At 41.4% G+C, this 26,971-nt stretch overlaps 1 protein-coding gene across 2 annotated transcripts; it reads left to right on the forward strand.

Moving 5' to 3' along the window:
- Positions 1-26,524, forward strand: prkx (protein kinase X-linked). Of its 2 annotated transcripts, XM_039793186.1 has the most exons (8): positions 3-1,177; positions 2,182-2,350; positions 3,283-3,546; positions 6,932-7,051; positions 11,263-11,358; positions 14,222-14,279; positions 15,269-15,346; positions 25,333-26,524. In XM_039793186.1, the coding sequence occupies exons 1-8, from the start codon at positions 1,048-1,050 to the stop codon at positions 25,456-25,458; spliced, it is 1,041 nt and encodes a 346-aa protein (XP_039649120.1). In that variant the 5' UTR covers positions 3-1,047; the 3' UTR covers positions 25,459-26,524. The 2 variants fall into 2 exon arrangements, 1 of the variants encoding a protein (XP_039649120.1); XR_005638373.1 differs by lacking the exon at positions 14,222-14,279 and having other exon boundaries at positions 1-1,177; positions 25,333-25,467.
- Positions 26,525-26,971: the final 447 nt, after the last annotated feature.

Raw genomic sequence — 26,971 nt, forward strand, 5'->3', positions numbered from 1 at the left:
ATTGGTAACCGGTGTCTACTCTCTTCCTGGTTGATGTGGACAGAAGAAGTGCTGGGGTGAGGTCTGTTGTTGTAGTTGTGTAAAAACATGGAGAAAATCAGGCTATTTGGGATAGAAAAGCCAAGTGATTCACCGAGTTAATCAGCGTGTAAACGCGTATTTTACTTCGCGCTAACAGACGGTTATTTGGGCCGCTTCCTCTTCAAACCGCCACTGTTTTGACGGAGCAGCTTCCCTTTTAGCTCACGGTAGCTGATAATGCTAATGCTACCTGCCAAACAGTGCTATTACTTTAGCCAGAGTGATCTCTATGGCTCTGACTTCAGCTATCTGTAGCTGCTAATGCTAATGCTACCAGCCACAAGCCAGACAGTGCACCTGTCACCGGCTTCTTTGTGCATCTCCTGTCGGTGTCTTCGTGTCCTGTTGTCTGCTATGTGTCTCAACTTGTAAACAACTAACTTGGCTTCTAATTCATCTGTGTTTTTGTCGCCTTTTTTACATTGTAGTCGCTTTTTTCGAGATTTTTCTTGCTTTTCTCGACGTTTTTGACGCTCTTTCTAGCTAGCTAACTGTTTAGTTGCGTTTTTTGCTGTTTTTTTCAGCGTTGTTCTAACTTTTTAAGGTGTTCTTGTCTAAATTTCTTTGTTTTAGTCGTTTATTCCAACGTTTTACTCCCGTTTTCTCTACGTCTTTGTAGCTTTTGACGTTTTTAGTCGCTTTTTTAACGTTTCTTCCGACTTCATTTTGTTACATTTATCTTATTTTCCTTCCACATTGACAATAATGTCGTAGTATAACAACAACAAAGATTGAATGACAGCTCAACACAGCCCCACTCGTTTATAATGAGTCTAGTTTTACTCTCAACGTCAATATATTTAGGAACAATTCATCAAAATTAAAGTTTGAGAAGATGAACTGAGTCCCTGCATCCAGCAGACATGTAACTGTTATAAACGGTTGTGATATGAACGGTGTACAGCGCGCGCCACTGGAGACTTCCAAACACAAACAGTTTCTAGCTTAAATCCCGAGAAGAAAGAGATGGCGTCCTCCAAAGTAAAAGTGGGAGTCAGCGGGGAGAAAGAGAGTAAAAGCAGCGGTTCTGCCGGAGGCGAAGCAACAAATACCCGGATGTACTGTCTGGAGGACCTGGAGACCGTGGCCACAGTGGGTAAGTAAAAAGAATGTAAATGTAATGTTTAATATCAACAAGAAACTACAACTGCAAGCAGTTATGACCCTGGCGTGAGTCGCCCCCGAAGACCCGTGAAGCATGCGAAAGGAACCAAAAATGCGATATCGACCAGGAAATATTGCGAGGTGTGAGCTGCAAGGCCTGTAGTAAATTGCAATAGCCCTTTTACATACATTCAGTTCAAGGCAAAATCGCGTCACCCTTGATCTTCACCCAATTTGGTTCAGAATGTCATGCCAAACAAGATTATTAAGTTTCGTGTTGATACCACTTTAATTTGGCCAAGATATGCAAAAGTTAATGTTTTCGTAGCTAGCTACACAAATTAGTTTGTACGTATTTAGCGCATATTTTAACCGATTATCATTCTTTTGCTACGTACCAAGTTCCGTGCAGTTCGATCCCACAGCCTTGGAGGAGTTCCAAAATGTAGGTTTACGATAAATCGCGGTTTTACTGCGATAAAAGTCTAGGGGGGAATGGGCGTGGCGTATAATCAGGATATTCAGCTGGATTCAGGGAACGCGTGGACATAAAGTTTTTACATGTACTATGGTGTAGGCTGCAGAAACACTTTCACCACAACAAGAAAATAGGTTAGAAAAGTTGAAATATTTTAAGATTTTAGAATAATTGGGGTGTTTTGTTTCCATGGTAATGCAGAGTGAGTCGTAGTTGAGTCAGCAAGTCATCGGGCCTCCAGGAACAGCAGCAGCACAGAGAGCCAGTTGTTATGTTACCAAAAGACAATGATTGTTGAGGAACAGCCTGAAGCCATGTTCCATAAGTCAGAGGTATGTTTACCGGCCAGTTGACGGTGAGTCTGTGTTCAGGCAGCGACAGGCCTGCCCGTCGGGGAGTTAGTTAGTCATCCATGTTTGACTTGTTGAGTCACACCTACTTCAGGATTACACAACAGGTTACCCAGAGTTTAACATGTTACCCAGGAAGCATGGACGGTGACCCCTGTCTCCCCCCAGGCACTGGGACGTTTGGCCGAGTCTTCCTGGTTCGGGACAGGGAGAGCCGGGCCTTCTTCGCCCTGAAACAGATGAAGATCCCCGACGTGATCCGGCTGAAGCAGGAGCAGCACGTCCACAATGAGAAGGAGGTGCTGTCAGAGGTCAACCACCCTTTCCTTATCAGACTGTAAGTTATACAGACAGACACACACTCACACCCAGGCAGGCAGGCAGACACGCGCGCACAGGGACACACACACACACGCAGACACACACACAGACAGACAGGGACACACACTCACACGCAGACAGGCAGGCACAGGGACGGACACACACACGAACACGGGACGCAGGGGAAACATTTATGATGAAGCACGTCAAAGTTCAGTGTGAACAGATTTAAGTTAGAATTACAAAGCGACAAAAATGTTTTTTAAAAAGCGACCAAAACATTGAAAAAGGCGACACATACGTCTGAAAAATAAATTGTTGCAACTATCATTTTTTTCCAAAGGATATTCAGATTTGTAAGCATTTTTTTTTTTCAATTATCTTTAAAAAACAAAATGGGGCCTATAGCTGCTGTTAATGTCTGTTTTGGAAATAAAAGGAGAGAGTCAGTACTGGTATTTGTGTCCAGCAGCACTTATCTCGTCCATCTTCATCAGTGACAGAGCTCTCTCGTTTTTATTCATCTCAAGTGCCCTCTCAGCTGAAATACTGGCAGCACACTGCTCCAAACCACGCCTGGGGAAACAGAGCCAGGGAGACGGAGACAAACTCTCATTTTATCTGATTTCCTCAATTCGTTGGAGAGTACTTTCACACTATCACCGTCCAATGAACACGTAGGATAGCTGTGGACTCGGGAAGATCTTACTTATTCAAGTCAATTTAAATTGTATTCATAGTGTCAAATCACAACAGGAGTTATCTCAGGACACGTTACAGATAGAGTAGGTCTAGACCACACTCTATAATTTACAGAGACCCAACAATTTCCCCCCACCAAGAGAAGACATTTGGTGAGACAGCAGCGAGGAAAAACTTCCTCTAAACAACCTGTGAGCCCTGACTGTTCAACCCTGTTGTAACTGAAGCGTGTTTGTTTGCTCCCAGGTTCTGGACGCACCACGACGAGCGCTTTCTCTACATGCTGATGGACTACGTGGCGGGCGGCGAGCTCTTCAGCTTCCTGCGCAGTCGTGGGCGCTTCAGCAACGCCACGGGCCTCTTCTACACCGCTGAAATCGTCTGCGCCATCGAGTACCTCCACGCCAGAGAAATCGTCTACCGCGACCTGAAGCCGGAGAACATCCTGCTGGACAGCGAGGGACACATCCGCCTCACCGACTTTGGCTTCGCCAAGAAGCTCTCCGACAGGTCGGTGTCCAGCTTTAGCTGCAGCTTCTAATCCAGACTCTGGATTCTGGAAGATTCAATTTGAGCCGAAAAAAGTCAAAATAATACGAAAAAAATAATAAGAAAAAAAAAGTCAAAATAATCCGAAAAAAAATCTAAATATTACGAGAACAAAGTCTAAATGTAAAGAGAAACATCGTATCAAAAACATAGGAAAAAGCGACAAATGCTAAATGTTGGATAAAAAGGTTAAGAAGGAGCCTGATTGGATGTGCGTTAGTTCATTCCCCTGTGATGTACCGTGCAGCCACAGCACCTCCTGCTGGTAGAAGAGCAACAACTCCTTTCCTTTTCCTCCGTACCCCCCACCCTTAAGGTGATTATATACTAGACGCAGCCCAGCTGGCGCGTACAAATGTGACGTCATGGGATCGCCGTGAGTCTTTATAGCTGCGCTGGTGCTCACGACACTAGTTGCAGTCTTCTCCTGAACAGCGGTGGTGCTAATGAGCAAAGGCTACTGACGCTGCTCTTTCTACGGACTAGAAGAAGAAGAAAAAGATAAACAAGGGCAGAACTGGCAGCAGCATTGACGTTAATGCTTCGATTTGATTCAATGACCTACTTCGTCGGATCAAGCCTTTCATTAACCATAAAAGAGCTCATCTTAACCCGGTGAGTTTACCAGAGAGACCTGCAGTCACTCTGAGAGTCCTGGCATCCGGTTGTCGGCGAGCTCATTCAGGCCTCCTGTTTCCGCTTTGTCGTGCATTGCTGAAAAAAAAAGAGCTGTGCGCAACCTCGTTTCGCGCGCCATAAATCAGACGCGCCGACCGGATATTACATCATTTTGATGTCACGATGTCGTGCGCCACCTTGGATGCGTCTAGTCCAGTGGTTCTCAACCTTTTTTGTGCCAGCGCCCCCCTATCCATTATCCAGGTCCCTAACGCCCCCCATCAAATATTATGTGGGCTAATTGCCCCGAATATTAATGATTATGCCCTAATATAGGCCTATTATTGTTGTTACTATTGTTATCAAAAATAATCAAAAAATCAAATCATTGAATGACAAACAACACATGTATTAGTTTCCCATGTATCAAAAAAGCCATGTGAATAGAATGTATATATATTTACAGGTTTTTAAAAAGAATGCAACCATTTTACATTCAAATTAAATAACAGCAGCCAATCAGAACGACTAGATACGTAACATTCAAACTATAATTAGGTATTATCAAAAGGCCTGCTGCATGGTGTGAACCTCAGCACCTTTAGAAGATGACTATAATTTGAATGTCCTTTTTTGTTTGTGATGTGACCTTGGCTGTCATGAAATGGCTTTAAATAAAATGTATTAGGCCTATTATGCTTATTATTATTATTATTATTATTATTATTATTATTATTATTATTATTACAAACACTAACCGTAGGCAATCAGAAACGGCTAGCAATTTAACATTCAAATCTATTTTTCATTCAAATCTAAAATCGAATTGTTCCAACGGAAAACAAGCTGGCACTTATCAAGGGGTAAAAGCAGAAGGATTACACACACACACACACACACACACACACACACACACACACACACACACACACACACACACACAGAAAAGTATTTTGGTGATGACAAACGACTTGAAGAACGACACCTACTGCCGAATGGAAATAATTTTACAACCTTTGAAAGTTAGTGAGAGCCGTTTTTTGATGCTTAGAAGAGTCTAGGTTAGAAGAGTCTAGATTAGAAGAGTCTAGGTTAGAAGAGTCTAGATTAGAAGAGTCTAGGTTAGAAGAGTCTAGGTTAGAAGAGTCTAGGTTAGAAGAGTCTAGGTTAGAAGAGTCTAGGTTAGAAGAGTCTAGGTTAGAAGAGTCTAGATTAGAAGAGTCTAGGTTAGAAGAGTCTAGGTTAGAAGAGTCTAGGTTAGAAGAGTCTAGGTTAGAAGAGTCTAGATTAGAAGAGTCTAGGTTAGAAGAGTCTAGATTAGAAGAGTCTAGGTTAGAAGAGTCTAGGTTAGAAGAGTCTAGATTAGAAGAGTCTAGGTTAGAAGAGTCTAGGTTAGAAGAGTAGATGTTTGCCATCGCCTGTCTTGCGAGTAAATAGCAGAAAAAAACGTTTGGAGAAAACGCAACCCCACGTCGCGCTGCGTTTTGACAAGGCGTGAGAGTCCCGTACAGTAAACAGTGACATCACTGCCTCTATCGCTTCCATAAGAAAGTTTTAAAACTCCAAACACAAGCTCTGAACTGGACGGGAGTTTGGGGAATAGCTGACTGTTTGTCAAACAACAAAGCACAGTCGATATCTCTCGCACGTCTCTTTTCTTTCTCTCTTTCTCCGTGAAATGAAGCTGCATTCAGGTACAGTAGGAAACGTTGTGTTCTATAAACCATCTGACGAAAAACTGTTACTGTGAAATAGTCGCGGCGATTGCTTTTTTTTTCTTATCTGAACGCAGCTTCACGTAGTAGCTACAGAGCTCATTTAAGATGATGCTCTTACGCCCCGTTTCCGTGAAGGCAACACGGAGCTGCGCCAAACAAAGCTGACAGAAGCACAGAGAAGTTAGGATACCCGTCTCGTCCAGTTGCAGTGCTGTAAACTGGCAGCTTTTAATGTTGCAGACCACGGATTTTTTAATAGTTTAAGTGTAAACATGTATTGTTATTGTGAATCTTTGGTTTAAACTAGCTTTCAAACAAATGCCCCCCAAGGGCACCTCAACGCCCCCCTTTCCAAAATATTGCTTCCAATGCCCCTCATCATCTTCTGAACGCCCCCTGGGGGGCGGTACCGCCCCCATTGAGAAAAACTGGTCTAGTCTAAAAAACCCTTTAATTCCCCCAGACAACAGTATCCTCCCTTTCTCCTCCGTCGGGGCCCTACATCATCTCCATACAAATTACCTGTCGCCATGGAAACTTGCCCGGAAGAGGTCATTACCCGAACGATAGCGTTGACAGGCCGGCGCCGGGCCGTGTGCTCTTTATCAGAGGATGAGAGGCTTTCACAGAGAACACGCCGCCGTCCAAAAGGCCCACAAACCACATTTAAGAAACCCATTTCTCTCACGGTCACTACAGCTGCAAAGAATCGGTCAGTTAATCGAGAATAACCATAAAACATTAAAAAAGGCAAAGACATCAGAAAAAGGGACCGATCGACAAAAATAATCGCCAACTATTTTAATAATTGGTTAATCTTCTAGTCATATATCATGCTAAAGAAATGTCAGTTTCTCTTAGTTCATATTTGTGTGTGTGTGTGTGTGTGTGTGTGTGTGTGTGTGTGTGTGTGTGTGTGTGTGTGTGTGTGTGTGTGTGTGTGTGTGTGTGTGTGTGTGTGTGTGTGTGTGTGTGTGTGTGTGTGTGTGTGTGTGTGTGTGTGTCATCAGGACATGGACTCTATGTGGGACCCCCGAGTATTTGGCTCCTGAAGTCATCCAGAGTAAAGGCCACGGCCGAGCGGTGGACTGGTGGGCGCTGGGGATCCTCGTCTTTGAGATGCTGGCTGGGTAAGAGCTGCCGAGGACAGGATGTCCCACATTCACTCATAACCTTGAAGTAGCACATTAAAAATAAAAAAAACGTCAAAAAGAAAAATTTGGAGCCGTTCGCCAAACGACCGACCAATCAGCGTTGGTTTTGAGGCGGGTTTATGTCTGACGCTACGAGAAGCGTCTATCACCAACATAGGTGGTGATAGACAGATGGTTTATCCAATCAGCTAACGAGTATTTTAAGGCAGCGGTAGCTCTAATTCTGTTAGCCGCTCGCTAATGCTTTTTTCTCTTGGATCCTTCTTTTGGAATATGGACCGGGAACCTGAAATGGGGCCTTTTTATTCGTAAATTCTCGTTACACAAACGGCAAATATCCTTTACCGACATGTTGCTTCCTTGCTGAGCTAACGAGCTATGCTTTGCCTGCAGCAGCAGGGATAGCCTGGCTTGTGGTTGTATTTTCATACGCTTCGTTGATCTGATTGGTTGATTTGGCCCGGCTATCACCAACATAGGTGGTGATAGACAGATGGTTTATCCAATCAGCTAACCAGTATTTTCGCCCCTTCCCAAAAGCTCTCAAACGGAAAGTTCCCAGATGAATATGCCGAGCAAATGCGAAGCAATCCATCTGGCGGACTCAGGTTAGGAGGAAGGCACTTTTCTTCAGCTTTGATTTTGTCACTTTAATCAACATTTATGTTCTTTGTTTTGAATCGTATATTCCTTTTCAATGTTTTTGTCATCTTTTTCAACATTTTTGTTGCTTTTTCCTATCACATCACAAAGGTTAAAAAAAACTTTAAAAACAAATACATTCATGTGTCAAAAAAGCGACAAAAGGGTCAAGAAATGCGCCTTTTTGTCAGCGCTTTTTGTCTCTCGATTTTGTCACTTCTATCAACATTTATGTTCTTTTTTTTTTTAAATCTTAATCGTACATCCTTTTCCAACTTGTTTGTCTACATTTGTTGCATTTGTGTCACTTTTCTTACAACATTTGTTGCTTTTTTCAGCATTTTTGTTCTATTTTCTGCATTTTTGTTGCTCTTTTGCATGGTAATTGTTCTCCAAGTGTCTCCGTCATTGTGTCTGGGTAAGTGCTGGAGTGTGTAGTTCCTGTTCTCAAACACCAGGGGGCACAATGCTGCCTGGTGAGACATGAAATCAAACCTTTTTTTTTTTTGTAAATTTTATATATGCAGATTTTTATATATATACAGGCACACATAATACAAAACAAAGAGACAGTAAACCAGACAATAAAACAAAACCTACAGCCAGCAGTTACTCATTATATAGAAAAGAAAGAGTATAAGTAGACATGACAATTCACTGAACAAATGTCCCAGAAAGTCCACTCACACAGATTGAGTCAAGGAGGTCTGAGCCGGAGGGGAGTGGCAAAGTCTCGGTATGGATAACTAACAAAAGTTAAAAAATAAATAAATAAAAAATATGCAGTGCATTTAGGTCCCAGATTGTGGTCTATCCCTCCTGATGTATTCTATGAAAGGGCCCCAGATCTTCTTGAACATATCTTGAGAGTTAGACATGGAAAACCGAACCTCTTCAAGGTATAAACAGGAAACCATATAATTTAGCCATCTCTTGAAGCAAGGAGGGGAAGCTGACTTCCACTCCTTTAGGATAACCCGTTTTGCAATGGTCATACCAAACATGAGGGCTTGTTGTAAAGCGGATGGCGGTCAGGTACCAGTTGTCTATTGTAAACAGCACTGTACAAATGGAAAATGTCAACCCAAAACCTTGTGAGCTTAGAGCAGGACCAGAAAAGATGCCCAAGAGTTCCCTCAGCTGATTTGCATCTATCACAAGTGGGGGAGACATCAGGAAAAATGTTGTTCAGTCTAGTCTTGGAATAGTGCAACCTATGAACTACTTTAAACTGAATGAGCTGAAGTCGCGCATTAATAGAGCAAGCTTTTATCCTGTTTAACCGTTTCGCCCATAGCTCGTCAGTTATTACTTCGCCGGTGTCCTTGATCCACGCCTCTTTAATATGGAGAGAAGGCAAAAGATGCAAAATGATTAGCAATATAGAAATCCCTGATAGTGGTTAAACCTTTATCTCACCAGTGCTTAAATACAGCATCCATCAAACCAGGTTTGAAACAGGGGTTCTGACATATGGGTGCATGAATTGACTTTTCTGGGAGGTCCAGAATTCCCTTAATTTGCTTTAAAATTTTAATCGAGTTTCAGAGTAAGAAATTATTGCGTAGCGATTTAATCTTAATATCAGGTTTTGAGAATAGAATAGCTGACAAGGAGGCACCAGTAAGTGACATGAAATCAAACCTTTTATCAGGAACAAAGTGAGTGACAGGGCGGGATCTGCTGCCGTCTGACAGATCAGAGGAATGTTTTCAGAGAGGGAGGGGTGGACACAATAACAGGAACACCTGAACATTTGCACAACCGCTCAAACAGGAAAAAAAAGCGTCAGAAAAAGCATCAAAGATCTTTAAAAAAGCGACAAATGTTGAAATTAAGCGTAAATGTGCGGCTGTAAGCTTCATCTCCATCCCAGTTTTTGTCTTTTGCTCAAACACAATTTGTCCATTCCGAAGTGACATTTTCAAAACCACATACAACAAAAACAACAAAGCGACAAAAATGTCCAAAACATTTAAAAAGAAAAAGAAAATTCCGTTAAGTGTCAGAAAAGCGAGAAAAATGTCTTTTTAAAAAAAAAAGCGTCAAAAAGGCGTGAGAGACAGGGCGGGATCTGCTGCCGTCTGAGAGATCAGAGGAACGTCTGCAGAGAGGGAGGAGTGGACACAATAACAGGAACACCTGTACACCGCTGATGCAATCCAACATAACACCTTGAAAGAGAGAGAGCAGAGCCTGTGTGTGAGTTGTGTCCATGGAGGGGCTAAAACAAACCCCAAACTCAAGAGGGAATCTTTCTTGACATCATCTGCCGTTAAACCTTAAATTTCAGTCAGGAAATGGGCAAATCATGATGTCATTCTCCTACAGTTTTGCCACAATGACCCAGATTCTCGGCCTCTGACAGCAGCAGAAAAAAAATAAGAGACCTACATTTCTGAAAAAGCAACAAAAACTGAACAAAGTGTCATAAATCGCTGCTCTGTCTGTAGCACAGTTATTTCTACAACTTTGAAAATTGTCTATATATTTATTTCAACATGTCTTTTAAAAAACACATTACAAAATAAACTAGTAAAATAATGTACTACATAATGTAAAACTTTAAGGGAGCAGCAGCCCCCTCTTTTTTTTACAATTGAATATTCATTTTCATATTGGAATGTGAATGTTTTGACTCTTTTAGTAGTAGTTACCTGCTCCTTACATCATGCTGATTCCTCCGAGAACAGACTGACTTAGGAGACTGAGACAGCTTCAGACGGCGCGAGATTACATGTTCTTTTTATTTATATATCTTTTCATTATTTATAATACGTTTATTTGATTCACAGCTGCTACATTTAGTATTTTGACCTCGACAACCCAACTGCATTTTACCACAAACTTGCGACTAGTTAACTTCCTAAAGCAGGCGCAATTGCTCGTTTGCTAAGAGTCGGGTTGGTGATTGTGAATGTGTGATTGTGTAAAGGTGTTCACGAGATAGATACCAACCTTTTGTGAATTTTGACAGCCGTCTTCTCTCCTTGATGGGGATAGACGATGTGTGCAGAGTGGGCTCAATGGTGTTTTAAGCCTCCAACGTCGCCTTACAGGCCGGTGTTGATAGTGAGGCGCACTGCCACACATTAGTCTATGTGTGGGAAACACTACATATCTCGCTGCTTCCATAGCGCTCACACTAGTTTCTCCAAGTAGATGTTGCATTTTTGTCTGGTCAGAGTGTGTATAAAAATCTGGGAGTTTACATTTAATTCTCGTAAGGAACTGATTTCTGATGTCAGTATATGTGCTACATTGAAGCAGGAAGTGTTGCTCTGTCTCCACCTGTCTCTCTTTCTCTTTCTCTCTGTCTCTTTCTTGCTCTCTGTCTCTCTCTTGTCTCTCAAGATTACCTTTTATTGTTTTTATTGGAATTTGTCTTGGGCACTTAACCCATGCTGCAGCCATAGTAAAAACAAACAAACACAGATGGCATGTCCAAACAACAATACTGTACAATACCATACCACAGACTGTACTATGGTCTCTCTCTCTCTCTCTCTCTCTCTCTCTCTCTCTCTCTCTCTCTCTCTCTACAGGTACCCGCCTTTCTTTGACGACAATCCATTTGGTATCTATCAGAAGATTCTGGCGGGAAAACTGGAATTCCCTCGCCATCTGGACTTCTACGTCAAGTAAGACACGGCCTTTTAAAATATTGTTGGGCTTTTTAATTTTATTGGACATAAATATGCTGGCTCTATACACGCTAAAAGTATTGATTATTTACATGGAGTCTGGTGGGTTTGGTGTTTGTGAGACAAGTAAGACACGAAACAAACTGGTGGATCAATTCTAAAACCATTTGCTTCAAAACAACAACAAAAACAGCACAAACGTTAAAGCGGCAGAAAAAGTGTCGTCAAAATTTTTTATGTAACTTTAAAAAAGGTTTGATATGATATAATCAAAATATCAATAATATATAATACAGTGGCGAGTGGCTTGAGTACAGAAATTTACTAAACTAAAACGTGGCCACTCAGGAAATTATAGACCCCCCCCCCCACCCCGCCCCCTCATTCAAACGACTGTTTCAACACTATTTAGGCAACATGCTTCAAACGATTGGATGGCGTCTCTAAGTGCGTCTTCAGATGGACCCGCAGCCACTAATGACACACCCGGCTGATTGGACGGTTCCCTCCGCCCCTCACAGCCGGCTGATTGGACGGTTCCCTCCGCCCCTCGCAGCCGCCATTAGAGCAGCGGGAGGAGGCAGCAAGGTGCAGATTACAGACTCACACACTTTAGGGGTGTGTGTGTGTGTGTGTGTGTGTGTGTGTGTGTGTGTGTGTGTGTGTGTGTCATTCAATCAATCAGACCCTGGAGACTCCCACTGCCTCCCCCGATCATTCCGCAGACCCACTGCTTCCTATCTCCCAGCCAAAAGACAGAAGGATTTTTTTAAGCGCTTCGTTGTTGCTTTTTGTCACTTATCGCATATTTTTACGCCTATTTTTGTCACCTTTTAGGACACTTCTTTTGTCGCATTTTCATTGTATTTTGTTGCTTGTTTTTGTTGCTTTTGTCGCCTTTTTTATCACATTTTTGTTGCCTTATTTTTTGTAGCCTTATTTATTGCCTTTTTTGTCGCCTTTTTCATTCAGCAGTCACAGCTTCCCACTGCTAAGCCATCTATCTCACAGACAGAAGACAGAAGGATTTTTTTTTTTCTTTCGCCGTTTTATATCCCTCTCACACAGTTGTGTATCACACACTCCCATCCATCAGGAAGAGGACTGTCCCAGGCTGACCCCCAGCAGGAAACGTCTCGTCATCAGTTGTAAAAGTAGTCAGTTGTTAAGGGATTTTTCAGCAGTGTTCAGAAAAGTTAAAATAAATTAAACTAAAGCAAAAAATAGTAAAGAAAACTTTAATAAATAGACAGGTTTAAGGAATACGGCAAGATGAACTTTAAAAAATGTTCACTTTAACTTTAACTTTAAGACTTCTTTTTTTTCTGTGACTTTACAGCCTTTCTCCCTTCTTCCCTTCTTGTTCTCCTCATTTCCGGATAAATTCTCCTTCATGAAATCCATGAGAAGGCATAAATACAAATATTTCCCCCTTCAGCTGATTAAGATATTTCTCTGTGACACATCGCTCCATAGGCCCGTCTTTAAGCAAGGGAAGGATTTAGACAAAAAGTGTGAAATAGCTGACGTGTCAACATGCAGCGGCTGTATTTATGACGCTGTCAGCAGAGATACGGCTCCTTTATCTGTGTTCGTCGCCTTTCATCAGAGAGCTTACACATCCTGTGAATCATCTTCCTCCCCCTCGCATGCTTGTCTGCATCAAGTTTCTACTCTCGGAAAGTTACCATTGGCAAAAAAGTGCTCATTTTCTCCCATTAAAAGGTTGTCGGTGGGACAAAACTCAGTTAGCCTGGAGGCATTTATCATTTTAAACAGGATTTTTTCTCTCCAAAGCCCCGAATCTTAGAGGGTTTCAAAATAACCAGGAGTGGGGCAGGTGCCACCCGTTCCCCCCCCCTCTTCTATCACCACCCCTGTAAAAACATTTAAAAAAAAGAAAGGTAGAGAAAAAACGTTAAAAGAAATCAAACTCCGTTTCACTAAGGGACGCACTGGAGAAAGAGAATCACATTAAGATACAGACATGTAGAGTTTCTTGACGTGCTATTATTTAGAAAAAGTCAAATATCATGTCTCATATAGTCTTCTCTCTTACAGTTTGGTCGACATAAAGCTATAAAAAATGTTCCTTAGCCATCTTAGAATAAAGCAAATCAAGCAGAACAATGATTACACTTTTAAAAGTAGCTGACTCTCAGCAACCTGTTTCACAGCCTGAGTATAAAACTCTCTGCTTCTGGGGAAAAATCTGACAAATTCTGTTTTGAGTGTCGCTTAATTAGTTTGAAAATCAATTTCCCATCTTTTTGGTTTGGGTGAACAACTAGACCGGCCAAAATTTACTGTGAACCTAAATTAATATGCAGGATGGATCAAAATCTGCGAGGGCAATTATGTTAAGGGGGGGACGGGTGCCACCTTGTGCCCCCCTTTTAGCCCTGTGCCTGCAAAAACATATAAAAAAAAAGATAAATGTAATAAAACATTGAGAAAAAAGCGGCAAATGTTAAAGAGAAATATCGACACAAATGTCTAAAAGGCGACAAATGTCAAAAAAGGGAGAAAAACTTCACAAAAGTTGAAAGTAATATCGAAATTGTCAAAATGAGACAAACGTTAAAAAAACGTGGGAAAAAACATTAAAAAAGTGGGGACATGTGATCTGTGTCACCCCCTGTGAATGACTATTAAAACTGTTGAAATGACTATTTTCAAGGATTGTGCTGCAGCGTCTCTACAAAAAAAGAAAAGACACCAAAAACGTCACTTTGTCTGATTAGGCTGTCAGAGGGACATGACTCTGTTAACCCCGGGCAAGGGAACATTTTTACAGCACTGCTGGGAGAAAACACTGGACAGCTTTGGATTCACTCACTATTTCCTCCCCCCCCCCCAGAGACCTCATCAAGAAGTTTCTGGTTATCGACCGAGCCAGACGCCTCGGAAACATGAAGGTGAGTGGCTGAGACTTCCTGGCTGGCTCGCCATATTTTATACCTTCGGTAGGGAGGGCAGTTACAAAAGACTAGCCTATTTAATGTGTTTTTTTTTGTTGTTGTTTTTTTTAAGATTGATTGATGCCTCTCTGTTATGTTTCCCCTCAAACATGTTACTGAGACACAGAAACAACACTTAACCGGTAACTTCTGTGCATGTTAACGTTATGACTGTTGCTGCTGCTTCATGTGAATTTCAGTGAGAAATAAATAAAGCTGTTTGATTGGAGCGACTGAATCTCCCTGACACCCTCATATTCAGTTTGCCCTCTGATTATAACGGGAAGGATTATAAAAACACATAAATCTGCTCCTCTCAAAGCTCCCTAACAGCTGAGTCAGTTCACTCTGTACAGCCTCAGGAGTTTTTTCTTCTGGTGTAATTCGTCTTGGAAGAATTACAGAGTGGAAAAGAGTGTGTACATTTTACTGGGAGCCTGCCACTTCACCACACAGCGAGTCGATTCCCATTCAGACTGGAGGACTGGAGCGTTTCAATTACCGTTAGTGAAAGCAGCCGAGACGAGAGACGCTCTTAATAAAACAAATGCTTCTCTAAGCCCAGTGATTAACCACATAATCCCAGACCAGATGATATTGATTAGTGGCTGCCAATATTCCTCCCATCACTCATTAACACAACAGTCACACACAGGAAGAACTGTGCCACTATTATAATGAAAGACTCTGTAAAACAGCTTTAATAAATGTCATTTCATTTAATATTAATTTAAGTTATGCATTGACATTTAAAGATCTCTAAATTCTGCATTTATAATGATTTCTTTGTCTTATTTTAGTGAATAATTGACAGAGCATTTTTCTTGCTCCATGTGCTGATGTTTCTCTCTGTTCAACTCTGTTTGTCCTCCTCACTGCTACCACAAAGTAACAGTACCCAGAAATGGAAAAACTTGGATTTATTAAACATTGATTTTGTGTTTCAGAACGGAGCAGACGATGTGAAGAAGCATCGCTGGTTCAAGACAGTTGACTGGGAGTCCGTTCCTCTGAGGAAACTGAAGGTCAGTCGGACTCTCCTGCCCAGATAGCAATGAGTCGGCGGACCACCGGCGGTGCTCCAGAGGCAATAGAAGCGTCAGAATGGCGTAATCGCAAACACGTTTGCCGGTGCACCGCCGGCGGCAGCCGCTTTTTTAAAAGCGGCAGCCACCTTCCTACCGCCTTCGTTCCGAGGCCGGCCCGCGGGCCAACCGCCGTTCCGCCGCCGTTATACCAAAGGTGGCCATTCTGCGGCCCGTCGGAGGCAAACGCTATTTTCGACCGATCTGCCGCCGCTTATTGTGTGTGTGTGTGTGTATATATATATATATATATATATATATATATATATATATATATATATATATATATATATATATATATATATACAGTGCCTTGCGAAAGTATTCTGCCCCCTTGAACTTTTCGACCTTTTGCCACATTTCAGGCCTCAAACATAAAGATATAAAACTGTAATTTTTTGTGAAGAATCAACAACAAGTGGGACACAAACATGAAGTGGGACGAAATTTATTGGATATTTCAAACCTTTTAAACAAATAAAAACTGAAATATTGGGCGCAAAATTATTCAGCCCCCTTAAGTTAATACTTTGTAGCGCCACCTTTTGCTGCGATTACAGCTGTAAGTCGCTTGGGGTATGTCTCTATCAGTTTTGCACATCGAGACTGACATTTTTGCCCATTCCTCCTTGCAAAACAGCTCGAGCTCCGTGAGGTTGGTTGGATGAGCGTTTGTGAACAGCAGTTTTCAGTTCTTTCCACAGATTCTCGATTGGATTCAGGTCTGGACTTTGACTTGGCCATTCTAACACCTGGATATGTTTATTTGTGAACCATTCCATTGTAGATTTTGCTTTATGTTTTGGATCATTGTCTTGTTGGAAGACAAATCTCCGTCCCAGTCTCAGGTCTTTTGCAGACTCCATCAGGTTTTCTTCCAGAATGGTCCTGTATTTGGCTCCATCCATCTTCCCATCAATTTTAACCATCTTCCCTGTCCCTGCTGAAGAAAAGCGGGCCCAAACCATGATGCTGCCACCACCATGTTTGACAGTGGGGATGGTGGGTTCAGGGTGATGAGCTGTGTTGCTTTACGCCAAACATAACGTTTTTGCATTGTTGCCAAAAAGTTCGATTTTGGTTTCATCTGACCACAGCACCTTCTTCCACATGTTTGGTGTGTCTCCCAGGTGGCTTTTGGCAAACTTTAAACGACACTTTTTTGGATATCTTTAAGAAATGGCTTTCTTCTTGCCACTCTTCCATAAAGGCCAGATTTGTGCAGTATAACGACTGATTGTTGTCCTATGGACAGAGTCTCCCACCTCAGCTGTAGGTTTCTGCAGTTCATCCAGAGTGATCATGGGCCTCTTGGCTGCATCTCTGATCAGTCTTCTCATTGTATGAGCTGAAAGTTTAGAGGGACGGCCGGGTCTTGTAGATTTGTAGTGGTCTGATACTCCTTCCATTTCAATATTATCGCTTGCACAGTGCTCCTTGGGATGTTTAAAGCTTGGGAAATCTTTTTGTATCCAAATCCGGCTTTAAACTTCTCCACAACAGTATCTCGGACCTGCCTGGTGTGTTCCTTGTTCTTCATGATGCTCTCTGCGCTTTACACGGACCTCTGAGACTATCACAGAGCAGGTGCATTTATACGGAGACTTGATTACACACAGCTGGATTCTATTTATCATCATTAGTCATTTAGGTCAACATTGGATCATTCAGAGATCCTCACTGAACTTCTGGAGAGTTTGCTGCACTGAAAGTAAAAGGGGCTGAATAATTTTGCACGCCCACTTTTTCAGTTTTTTATTTGTTAAAAAAGTTTGAAATAGCCAATGAATTTCGTTCCACTTCATAATTGGGACCCACTTGTTGTTGATTCTTCACAAAAAATTACAGTTTTATATCTTTATGTTTGAGGCCAGAAATGTGGCAAAAGGTCGAAACGTTCAAGGGGGCCGAATACTTTCGCAAGGCACTGTATATATAGCATGCAGTTTATCAAGAATAATAATTGATCAAACCAGACAAATTTCCATTTGGCGTTTTAATTCCACATTTCAAAGTACAGTAACTGTCATTGAAACAAGACGTGTCAGATCACTGAAATACACACACACACACACTATATTTATACATACATACATACATACATACATACATACATACATACATACATACATACATACATACATACATACATACATACATACATACATACAGAGGTAAAAACAGTAGTAGAACAGACCATTATAACTGCAATGCTGACTTGTGACACAAGGATTTACAAGTTCTATTTAACAATAGAATAAAAGTTAAGCACTGTGACGGAACGAAAAAAGCAAATGTTAAAAACAGAGTAAGTAGAATATTTGGTGAAATAGGATTTCCAAGCTATTTTTAATAGAATAACAGTTAAGCACACCTATGGAATGACAGTAGAATTTTGGTACTAGTTAATGTGCAATAACAAGTAACAGGTATGAAATAGGATTTACAAACTATAATACCATTGTTAAGCACTGACGGAATGAAATAAGCCAATACTAAAGTCACGTTAAGTAGAATATTTGGTACCAGAACAGATAATGTGCAGATATCAAGTATTAGAGGTATAATCTAGGATTTACAAGCTATTATTTATAAATAGAAGAGTTAAGCACTGTAACAATGAAATAAGTAGCAAATTGTATAGGAAGTAATTGAGATCTTTGGTATCAAAGAATGTGCAGGATACCAGGTAATATACATTTTGACATTAAATTTACACATGACAACAAGTGGGAACAAACAATGAACAGCAGGAAATCTGGCTGTAGAGAACCCAGCCAATCAGAATGTGTGGAGTGGTTAGGGTCTGCGTGGGGTAGTGGGCTAAGAATTTTAAGCTAAGAACTTTCAAGCCTGACTACAGGATCTCCAGAATGAGGCTTCAGTGATCCCTCGTGGCTTCTTGATGTTACTGACTGCAGGATAAAGAAAGTGTTCCAGTTGTCAGTGATGCGGGGGTGTCAGTAGTCAGCCTAGGTTTAAGGGGTCGGCTGTGGGTCCCTCTCAGCTGTGCGGCGCCTTTTTCCGCCTTCACGGTCAGATGCTCCTTTCAGTAACACGTAACGTTAACCTGGACCGCCTCATCAGTGGCTCTCCAACAGACACATTGGCACTGAAATGTTGCTGCATAGTTTCCATTTTGTTGTCCATGCTACGCACAACATCGCCAAACTCTCCAAGACGTCGCAGCATTAGGGTCTGATCTGCACCTACAGGGGTTCCCAGAATAAAAGAATAAAGTAGTCAGTCCTGGTCCCTCAACTACTAAACTATGATATTTATATCTATAACCTAAATTACACACAAAAAAGTAAAATTTAAGAAAGAGTGCATGTTCTCACCTGCTCGTGCATTGCTTTCCCTCAGGGCATGGTTCTCCTCCCTCAGAGCTTGGTTTTCATTCTGGGGTCTCTGGAAATCTACATAAAATAAATAAATAAATACCATATTTCCTGGAAGAAAAAAAAGACAGAACTTTCCATATCTAAGAGGGACATTTTTAATCTTTTACAAAGTTTAGCAGTAGAGATAACACACATCAGGTACTGATAAGAGAAATAAGGGTTGAAAGCAAAATTAAAGAAAATGATACATGTACACATACACTATATTATGTCTGGTATGACCGCTTCATCTCATTAGACACCATTGCTTATTAAAGGAATATTTCACCGCTGGAAAGCTGAATATATCTTTAAATTGGGTCACTTATGTAGTAGAAATGTGAAAAAAAATGGAAATTGGTGCCTTCTAGGCCGAGAAAAGCCAGAAAATGTGTTTTGGTCTTATATGGATGAAAAACACCAAATCCCAGAATGCACCTGCTTCGTTGCTTTGAGTCCACTCCCAAGCCACGCCTACCATTTCAACCATATACACGAAACAACGTTTCATCGTGACTCAAGTGGTGTTACACATTTAACATATATAAAAACGACATTATATAAAAACGACATACGAAACAGGCTACATTTAGTACACACACTTTATAGGCTCCATAAAGTTCAGCTAACGCATACTAGCATTAGCGCTTGGTGGGCTGTAAACACCGAGCATAAACACAGCCGTGAATTAGTGTGTAATGTCGAATGGTCGGCATTTAACAGTCACAAGCTCCACCAGCAGTTAGCAGTAGCTAGTTGGATTTTATTTCTACACCAGTCCGTTTAACACAGCCCACCTCCACACGGGCCGGCGAGAGCAGCCTGGTAGCTGGATAGTCCCGGTTCCGGTACACTGTTGTTCAGGCATGTTTCCACAACAACAAAAACACAGCAGGAGTTTCGTTGAAGGAGGATGTAGTCCAGCTTGTTGTTTAATGAGCAGACACTTGCAAGCAGGATGGCTGGGACAGGTGGACAGCTAGCGTTAGCTTTCCCCCCTAGCCGCGATGAGGATGTCCCCTAGCGCCAGCGGCAATGGCGCTTACACCGCTGGTCTCCGTGCAGCGAAGCTCACCGTAGTGTCCGAGTATTCCGTCTGTAATAACGTTTCCTCCATATTCTCCGATCTGTACCGATGTATCCCGGTGGTACACACGTCCGGTAGTTTGAATGCAGATAATTGTTGTAAATGTTTTCTTCGAAAACCAAAAGCCGTTGTTTAAGATTCAAGATGGCTGACAGTTTTTTCTTTTTCGAATACCTCGGCCAGATTCGGCAGTCCAACCCCTTGGGCGTATGTTGAAAACATACGGAAGTAGATCCTACTACTGGCTGTAGTCCTTTGCCTCTGGCCCAAAAATCTTCCAATAACGCAAAAATCGTCATTTTACGTCATCGGAAGATTTTTTCCAGGCCCCAAATGCAGAAATCTCTCGTCTCAGGGGGACACGAGGGAGGGAGGCACGGTCATTCAGAAATACTATCGGGTTTCTACTGATACAAAGCTGAATGCTAAATCGGTGAAGTATCCCTTTAAGTGCATTCACATCTTTGTGTGTAAAAAAAAAAAAAGTTTTAAATCAGCATCAAATTCCATATGAACCAAGATAATTAAACTCACGTAGCCAATGTCAGATCCATCATTCAGGGAATGTCTGAACCAATGATGATCTTTTATGTTTGTGGATGGCCTGTAAATGTAAAAAAACACTTTCAGTAAATAAACAAACGAGTGACATTACAGATTTAAATTTCCAGATATTTAAATATTTCCAGAAGTAGGCTAAGATAATCTGAAAATATCAGAGACATTGAATTTCAAGGCACAAGTATCTTTAACTATATTATATGGATATGCATACCCCACTGTCGAAGAAGTTGTGACTTTCACAAAATCTTCCACCGACAAATTCAAGCCCCATTAAAGAAACATGTTTAGGTATAGGGAGATTGTCAGGGCAGTAAGAGTAAAATGCTCACCTCTAAAATTCTCTGTCAGCTCAGACAGCCGCCACTCAGTTAGCTTATCAGCGACAAAGCTGTCCATTCAAAATAACCTGGAGAAAACATAGCAATATAGCTAGAGGTTAGCAACAATTCGAAGACTTGACCCGCTTCTTTATCTAACTCTCACTACTTCAACCAGTAGAGCACTGTATAATATGATAATGGTGCATTCTTTTTGTCCACCGAAGTCGTTTTACGAGTTGTTTTCCGGAGTTACGACCCGGAAGTTGCAAAAAGAACGCCCCCGAGGTCGTATTTACAACTTGTCAAGTCGTCTGAACTCAGAGGACCCCGAGCTCACTTTCAAAGATGGCTACGTCGTGCATCACACGTAGTAAACATTGTGGTTATCTACAATTTTAAGCACTTTTGTCTTTGTTGTAACCAAATGAAGAAGTCGTACACATACGCGCTGTATACTGCTACCTATAGGCATGTCGCTACAGTCTTATTAGGAGGTAAAATATACCGCCTAATTAGTTATTTTGTAGCTTGTGCAGCTGAAATTGGCTAGAGACGCCGTTGCTATATGACAACAACGGCTTTAAGCCGAGTCTTGAGCAGAAAGCAGAGCAGTAGCCTAACGTTAACGTTAATCAAAACGTAATTTTCATGTATCAAACTGTGAAATATATATGTGTAATATGTCAATATCTGGGTGAATAGAATCCTAAATGTTACTAAAAAATGTTACAAAAATCCATCTTTTCTCCGACTCGTAGTATTGTGTGACAAAAAGAATGCAACAACCCGCGGTTATTCGTTTTTTGACACGGATGTGACGTCACGCTCGAGCTACTAGTCGCGATTACAAGACAAAAAGAACGCACCATAAGCACGGCACAGCTGGTAAACATTAGTCAATTGTTGTGTTGCGTCGCGATAGCCGTGGCTACATGCCAACCACAGAATTAGCTACCACGCTAGTCTCAACGTAGCAACTAGCTAAGCCATGGTCAATTATTTCAGCAAATGGTGCTAAACTAGCAACGGGGACATGGACACAGAAAAGTTTACGTTACATCAACAGTGAAAATAATCGCTTACCTTGAATACACAACGTGTATTTCACCGAAGAAGCACAGGCCAAAACGGATCGAGCGCGAAGCGACTGTTATTTCCAACGACTGTTGTGAGAAAATTCAAAATTCCAACAACTGCGGGGGAGGGGGCGTTCTTCTTCTACGGGGGTAGAGAGGGAAGGAGGTGTTTCTTCTTCCTCTTCTTCTGAATTTCTGGCAGACTGATGTGTGTATGTGTATAGGGGCAAGGGATTTATAACTTAAACTATTGTCGGTCATGACCGACAATAGTTTAAGTTATAAATCTGTGGTTTGTGATTTTGAATGAAGACCATGGTTATCTCTGCTCTCTTCAAAGCCACCACACTCCTTTTGACAAAAACATTTTACCTCGCAGGACACGGCAGAGTTGCTGGTCCACCGCTGCCTCCGTCGCTTAGTTAAATTGATTTGTTAGTTCTTAGCGCTGTAAAACACCAGACACACAAGAACACAAACCAGCTCTGATCAAACCAAAGTCCATTCAGAAAACAAGCATTTTAAAAGGTTTTTGTGGACAAACTTCGGCATACTTATGATCCGTTTATTGCAGATAAATTGGCACTCATCAAGACTGACGGTACTTCCTAGAGAAGGCGGTGAAATTGATGATATATTGTACGTTTAACTGAATATTAAAGCCCATGTTGCAGGTTAACCACCACTGTTGATTAATAGGTACATATAGCACTCAATATATGTATATCAATGTTGAAAATGTCTCCAAATAGTGTTAAAGGCCAGTTTTTGTGAGGTTTTTGTCATTTTTGGTATTAGTGGTTTTTTTAACGCAATTCGGTGATGACGTCACGTTGGGGAGACATGTATCAGCCTAGTACTGTAACTATGGTGACTGTATCAGCCTGGTATTAGAACTATGGTGACTGACTGGGATAAGGAAGAGGTGTTTTTACTGTCAGTGAATAGCACCAAGTGAAAGTCAATGTTTTCTTTATATCTAGTGACAGTGATCATGTCGTTAGTTCAGCGAAGTACCGATAAACTTATCTAGATCTAGAAAATAGAAGGCGTGTGCCTTGTACGTATGCTAGCGGACATTAGCTAACGTTGCATAGCCAGCCAGCAGCTTCAGCAGTAGTTTCGGCGAGCTAACTACGACAGCTAACACATCCACGTGTCTCCATTTCAAACATCACTGCAGATTGATTGACTGCTTTTAGCAGCAGAGGTTGATTGTGGGCGACATACTGTCGTGGTTAGCTTGCCAAAACTACTGCCGATTGCCGAAGTTGCTGGCTACGCAACGTTAGCTAATCCCGCTAGCATACGTACAGGCTAACTATAGCCAATTAGCTTTGTTTGTAATGTTAAAAAAAACACCTATTTCGTAGGAGCAAAGCTTAATATTTCATTCAATAAAAGTATGATACAAAAGGAGCACTAACGCCACATGTCTTATGTTGACAACGTGGATGCAGCTCTGAAGGCAGTTGTAATACCGGTATTTAACTAGCCGTTAGTAGCTAACTACTAACGGCGTTAGCTAGCTGTCTAAACTTGTGAATAGCCGAACACCATCCCCGTCCAAGCTGTGTTTCACTTTCCCTCCAATATTATTATACACATAATAAAGACACATTGACTCTGTCGAGACCAAAAGCCACATTTTGCCAGACCAGTGGCAGAAACCGTGAACGTGACAGTGAACCGAGACGGGGCTTTCACCTGGTCGTCTCCCCAACGTGACGTCATGCAATGCATTGTGGGGGAAAGGAGGAACCGCTGTAAAATAGTACTACTTTTTCGTATTTTATTCCGTTTTGTGATATCCATTGTATTTGATGTTGTTGGGTAACCGTTTAAATGTTTACTACCAACAAGCAAATTGCAAAAATTCGTTAGAAAATAAACCCTGCAACGTGGGCTTTAAGTGGTTTTTAGAACAAAGCAAACACTAAAAGAGTGTGTTGTTGGGGACCGAGAGTCTGGTTAAACCTAATTTTAACCAAAAGGCCTCAGATTAAACTGACCGCTGGATAGAGGACACACATGAGCTCAGAGACAAAGGAACATGTCACCAAGACAAAGGAATCTCGGCCTTTATGTAAAGCTCAAAGCCTGTTTAATTCACACCTTTATGTGAAAGGGCCAGCCAGAAGGGGAAACGCCTCACAACTGGCAGGAAGTCAAAGGACTACATAAGTGTAGTGTTTTCACCCTTTCAAGAGTTTCGAGTCTTTCTATTGGTTCAGCGGGACCATAAACACAGCAGGGGTCCTGATCTATAAATAAGCCTGATCATCCAAAAATCCCTCGTCTTCCATTGCAACTCCCGTTGCGGGGTACGTTACGCGCTTGTAATCAACTTTCATTTTCTGGAGAAAGTGGATTTTATTTCGGTGGATCCTTGAAAAACGCACCAGTGTTTTTCATAACTGCAGTGAGAAGGAAACAACGTTTTTCTTTCAAAGTCGATCAAACTTTTTCCCTCGCTGCCTTTCTTGGAGGGAAGTTTCTCAGTGGCTCTTGACGAGCCCGAGACCCCGCTGTTTCATTTCTGTGGAATCTATGGACAGGAATAAATGGACTGAACACACCCGAAAAAGGCGGACGTCTGGGCAGAGATAAGTAGTGTGTTTATTAATGAGCAAAGAGTTCGCTACTTGTTTGCCATTAATGTGATCTGATTTAATCATGTATTGATCCATATGTGATTATTAATCTGTTCTGTGAATGTATAACTTGATCATTATACCGTTTGATTCATGTTGTGTTAAAGTAGCTGGGTTAAAACCGTAATTGCTATCTGCTCCTCATTCCTTTCACGGAGTTTTTAATTACTGTCGGCGAGAAACTCGCGAAAATCAGCTGTTAGCTACTGGAGTGGTTATAGTGACATTTTCCTCAGCAAAACCAAAAGTCTTAGAGTCTGTTCTAACTACACGTTAGCCCAGACCTGAGTGGCTGAGGGGAACTGGGTCATTATCGATAATTCAGATCAGAGTGCTTTTCTTTTCTTTCCTTCTTTTGTTCTGCTCCTCTTACTAACACACACACACACACACACGGACACAAACGTGTCCATGCTGTTTTGTTTTTGCTTTGTTTTTGGTTGTGATATTATAAAAAGGTATAGGAGTTTATTATTGAAGAATTATTGTTTAGCTACTGATAATTGTGAAGTTAATAAATCTTATTATGCTTAATTAGCAGTTGCTTGTGATTATTTGTGTTCTGGTTGTGACAACTGCTGTTCAAACAGGTCCGTTGCTCGAATCAACCCCTTCCTTTAAATCCTTTAAAGGGATTTACACAGAAATGAGACTGACCCACAGGTTGATTATTGGTCCCTGACTAGCAGGGTGGTGCCCCGTTTTTGATTGTTTGTCGATTTGATAAAGTTATTAATAACCATATTCATAACTTTATTAATATTGATAAAACATCTTTGATAATTTGCCAATGATCAAACCTGTACCCTAAGGAACCCAACAGTGTGAACTTGTCTCCACAGCCTCCCATAGTTCCCAAAGTGTCCCATGACGGAGACACCTCCAACTTTGACGTTTACCCGGAGGACGACTGGAAGAAAGATCCTCCTGTGCCTCCCAAGGACTTGGAGATCTTCAAGAACTTCTGATCCCCGAGCCCGCTTTATTTATTACAGACACAGCTCGCTATCACGGAGAGAAAACCCAGGACAGATGCATCAGATCAACTCCAGGTGATCGGTGCTGTGGATCAAACCGCAGAGATAATTTGCTTTTTATATTTTAATTTATCCAACTTAAAAGTCTTTGCTGTTTTCTTTCTCTCTGAGGCTGCACGTATGCAAACCAAAAGACTGTTACTTTCTACGTTTAAAAGAAAAAAAGAGAGAAGAATCAGGTCTTTTTTTTATATTATCATGTTTTATATTTTATCTCTTTTTAAACAATGTTCAGACTGGTGCTGTGACTGTCAGCTGGCCAGTAGTCATTAATAAACTGTATGTAATTTACAAAAAGCTGAGCACTTACAGCACAGTTTGATGTCTCACAGTTACAGTTCAGTTGAGGCTACATCTACACTACTACATTTTGGTTTAGAAACAAATATCTTTTGCTACTTTTACATCTCGCATCCACTCTACAATTTTCCAAACTCCATTCAGAAAAAGTCGTTTGCCTGTCGACTTGCGGACAAACTTCGGCATACTTTGATCCGTTTATTTCTTAGAGAAGGCATTAAAATTGAGAAATATCAGCTCCTAAAAAAAGAGCCCGTGGAAACACTGCGGTTTTGGTTTGAAACTGCATATATTTTGCTACTTTTACGCCTTGCATCCGCACTACTGCTGCGTTTCCGACAGACATTTGGAAACCTCTGCCTCCTGATTTGGTCTCATCCGTTAGTTTTTGTCTCAAAGAAAACGTAGCCGTGTAGATATAGCCTGAGTTTGCTTCCACGCCTCCGACTATTTAATCTCTGTTATTACTGCAACAGCGTTCACTTCTCATCATCGTCATTGTCATTGTTGTCATGTAAGAAAGGGGGTGAAAGGTGCTGGGAACATTTAAATTGTCGCTCTGTAGAGCTACGTCACTATTCACAGTATTCACTTTATCGTGCAGAAAGCTTCTTTTCGGGACAATAATTTGGGCCTTTAAAAAAAAAAAAAAACATGTATTTTGTTCGCTGCCATTAAAATCAAAGTGATCATGTGATTTTTCTGTGTGCCTCACCCTTCATTCATCCATCGTACAGGGTCACATTTATGCAAGACTACAACTAAATATGTTTTTTTTCTACCACTAGCGTTAGCTGGTAAATTTAAGGGAAAGTCTGCTGATGCCCTGTCCTGCCGTACCTGCAGATGAATGTCTCCAGTACCAGGAGGTCTGGGTTTATCCACCGGTAAAACTCTGCTGGATGACTCTTCAGAAAGGTTCAAAATCAGAAACTTTCTCTCTTTAGCGTTTAGCAATACATGTATAAATCAGACTGAATGATATGTGAACAAAACATCAGAATATAGAAAGTAGAGCTGAAAAGATTAACCAATTGGTCGACTATTTTGAATCCCTTTGAGTCATGTTTTCTGATAAAACGGGTAAACTTGTGTGATATCAGCTTGTTAAATGTGAATATGTTCTAGTGTCTTCTCTCCTCTG

This window comes from Perca fluviatilis, chromosome 24 (assembly GCF_010015445.1).
Source record: "Perca fluviatilis chromosome 24, GENO_Pfluv_1.0, whole genome shotgun sequence".
Classification (NCBI taxonomy): domain Eukaryota; kingdom Metazoa; phylum Chordata; class Actinopteri; order Perciformes; family Percidae; genus Perca; species Perca fluviatilis.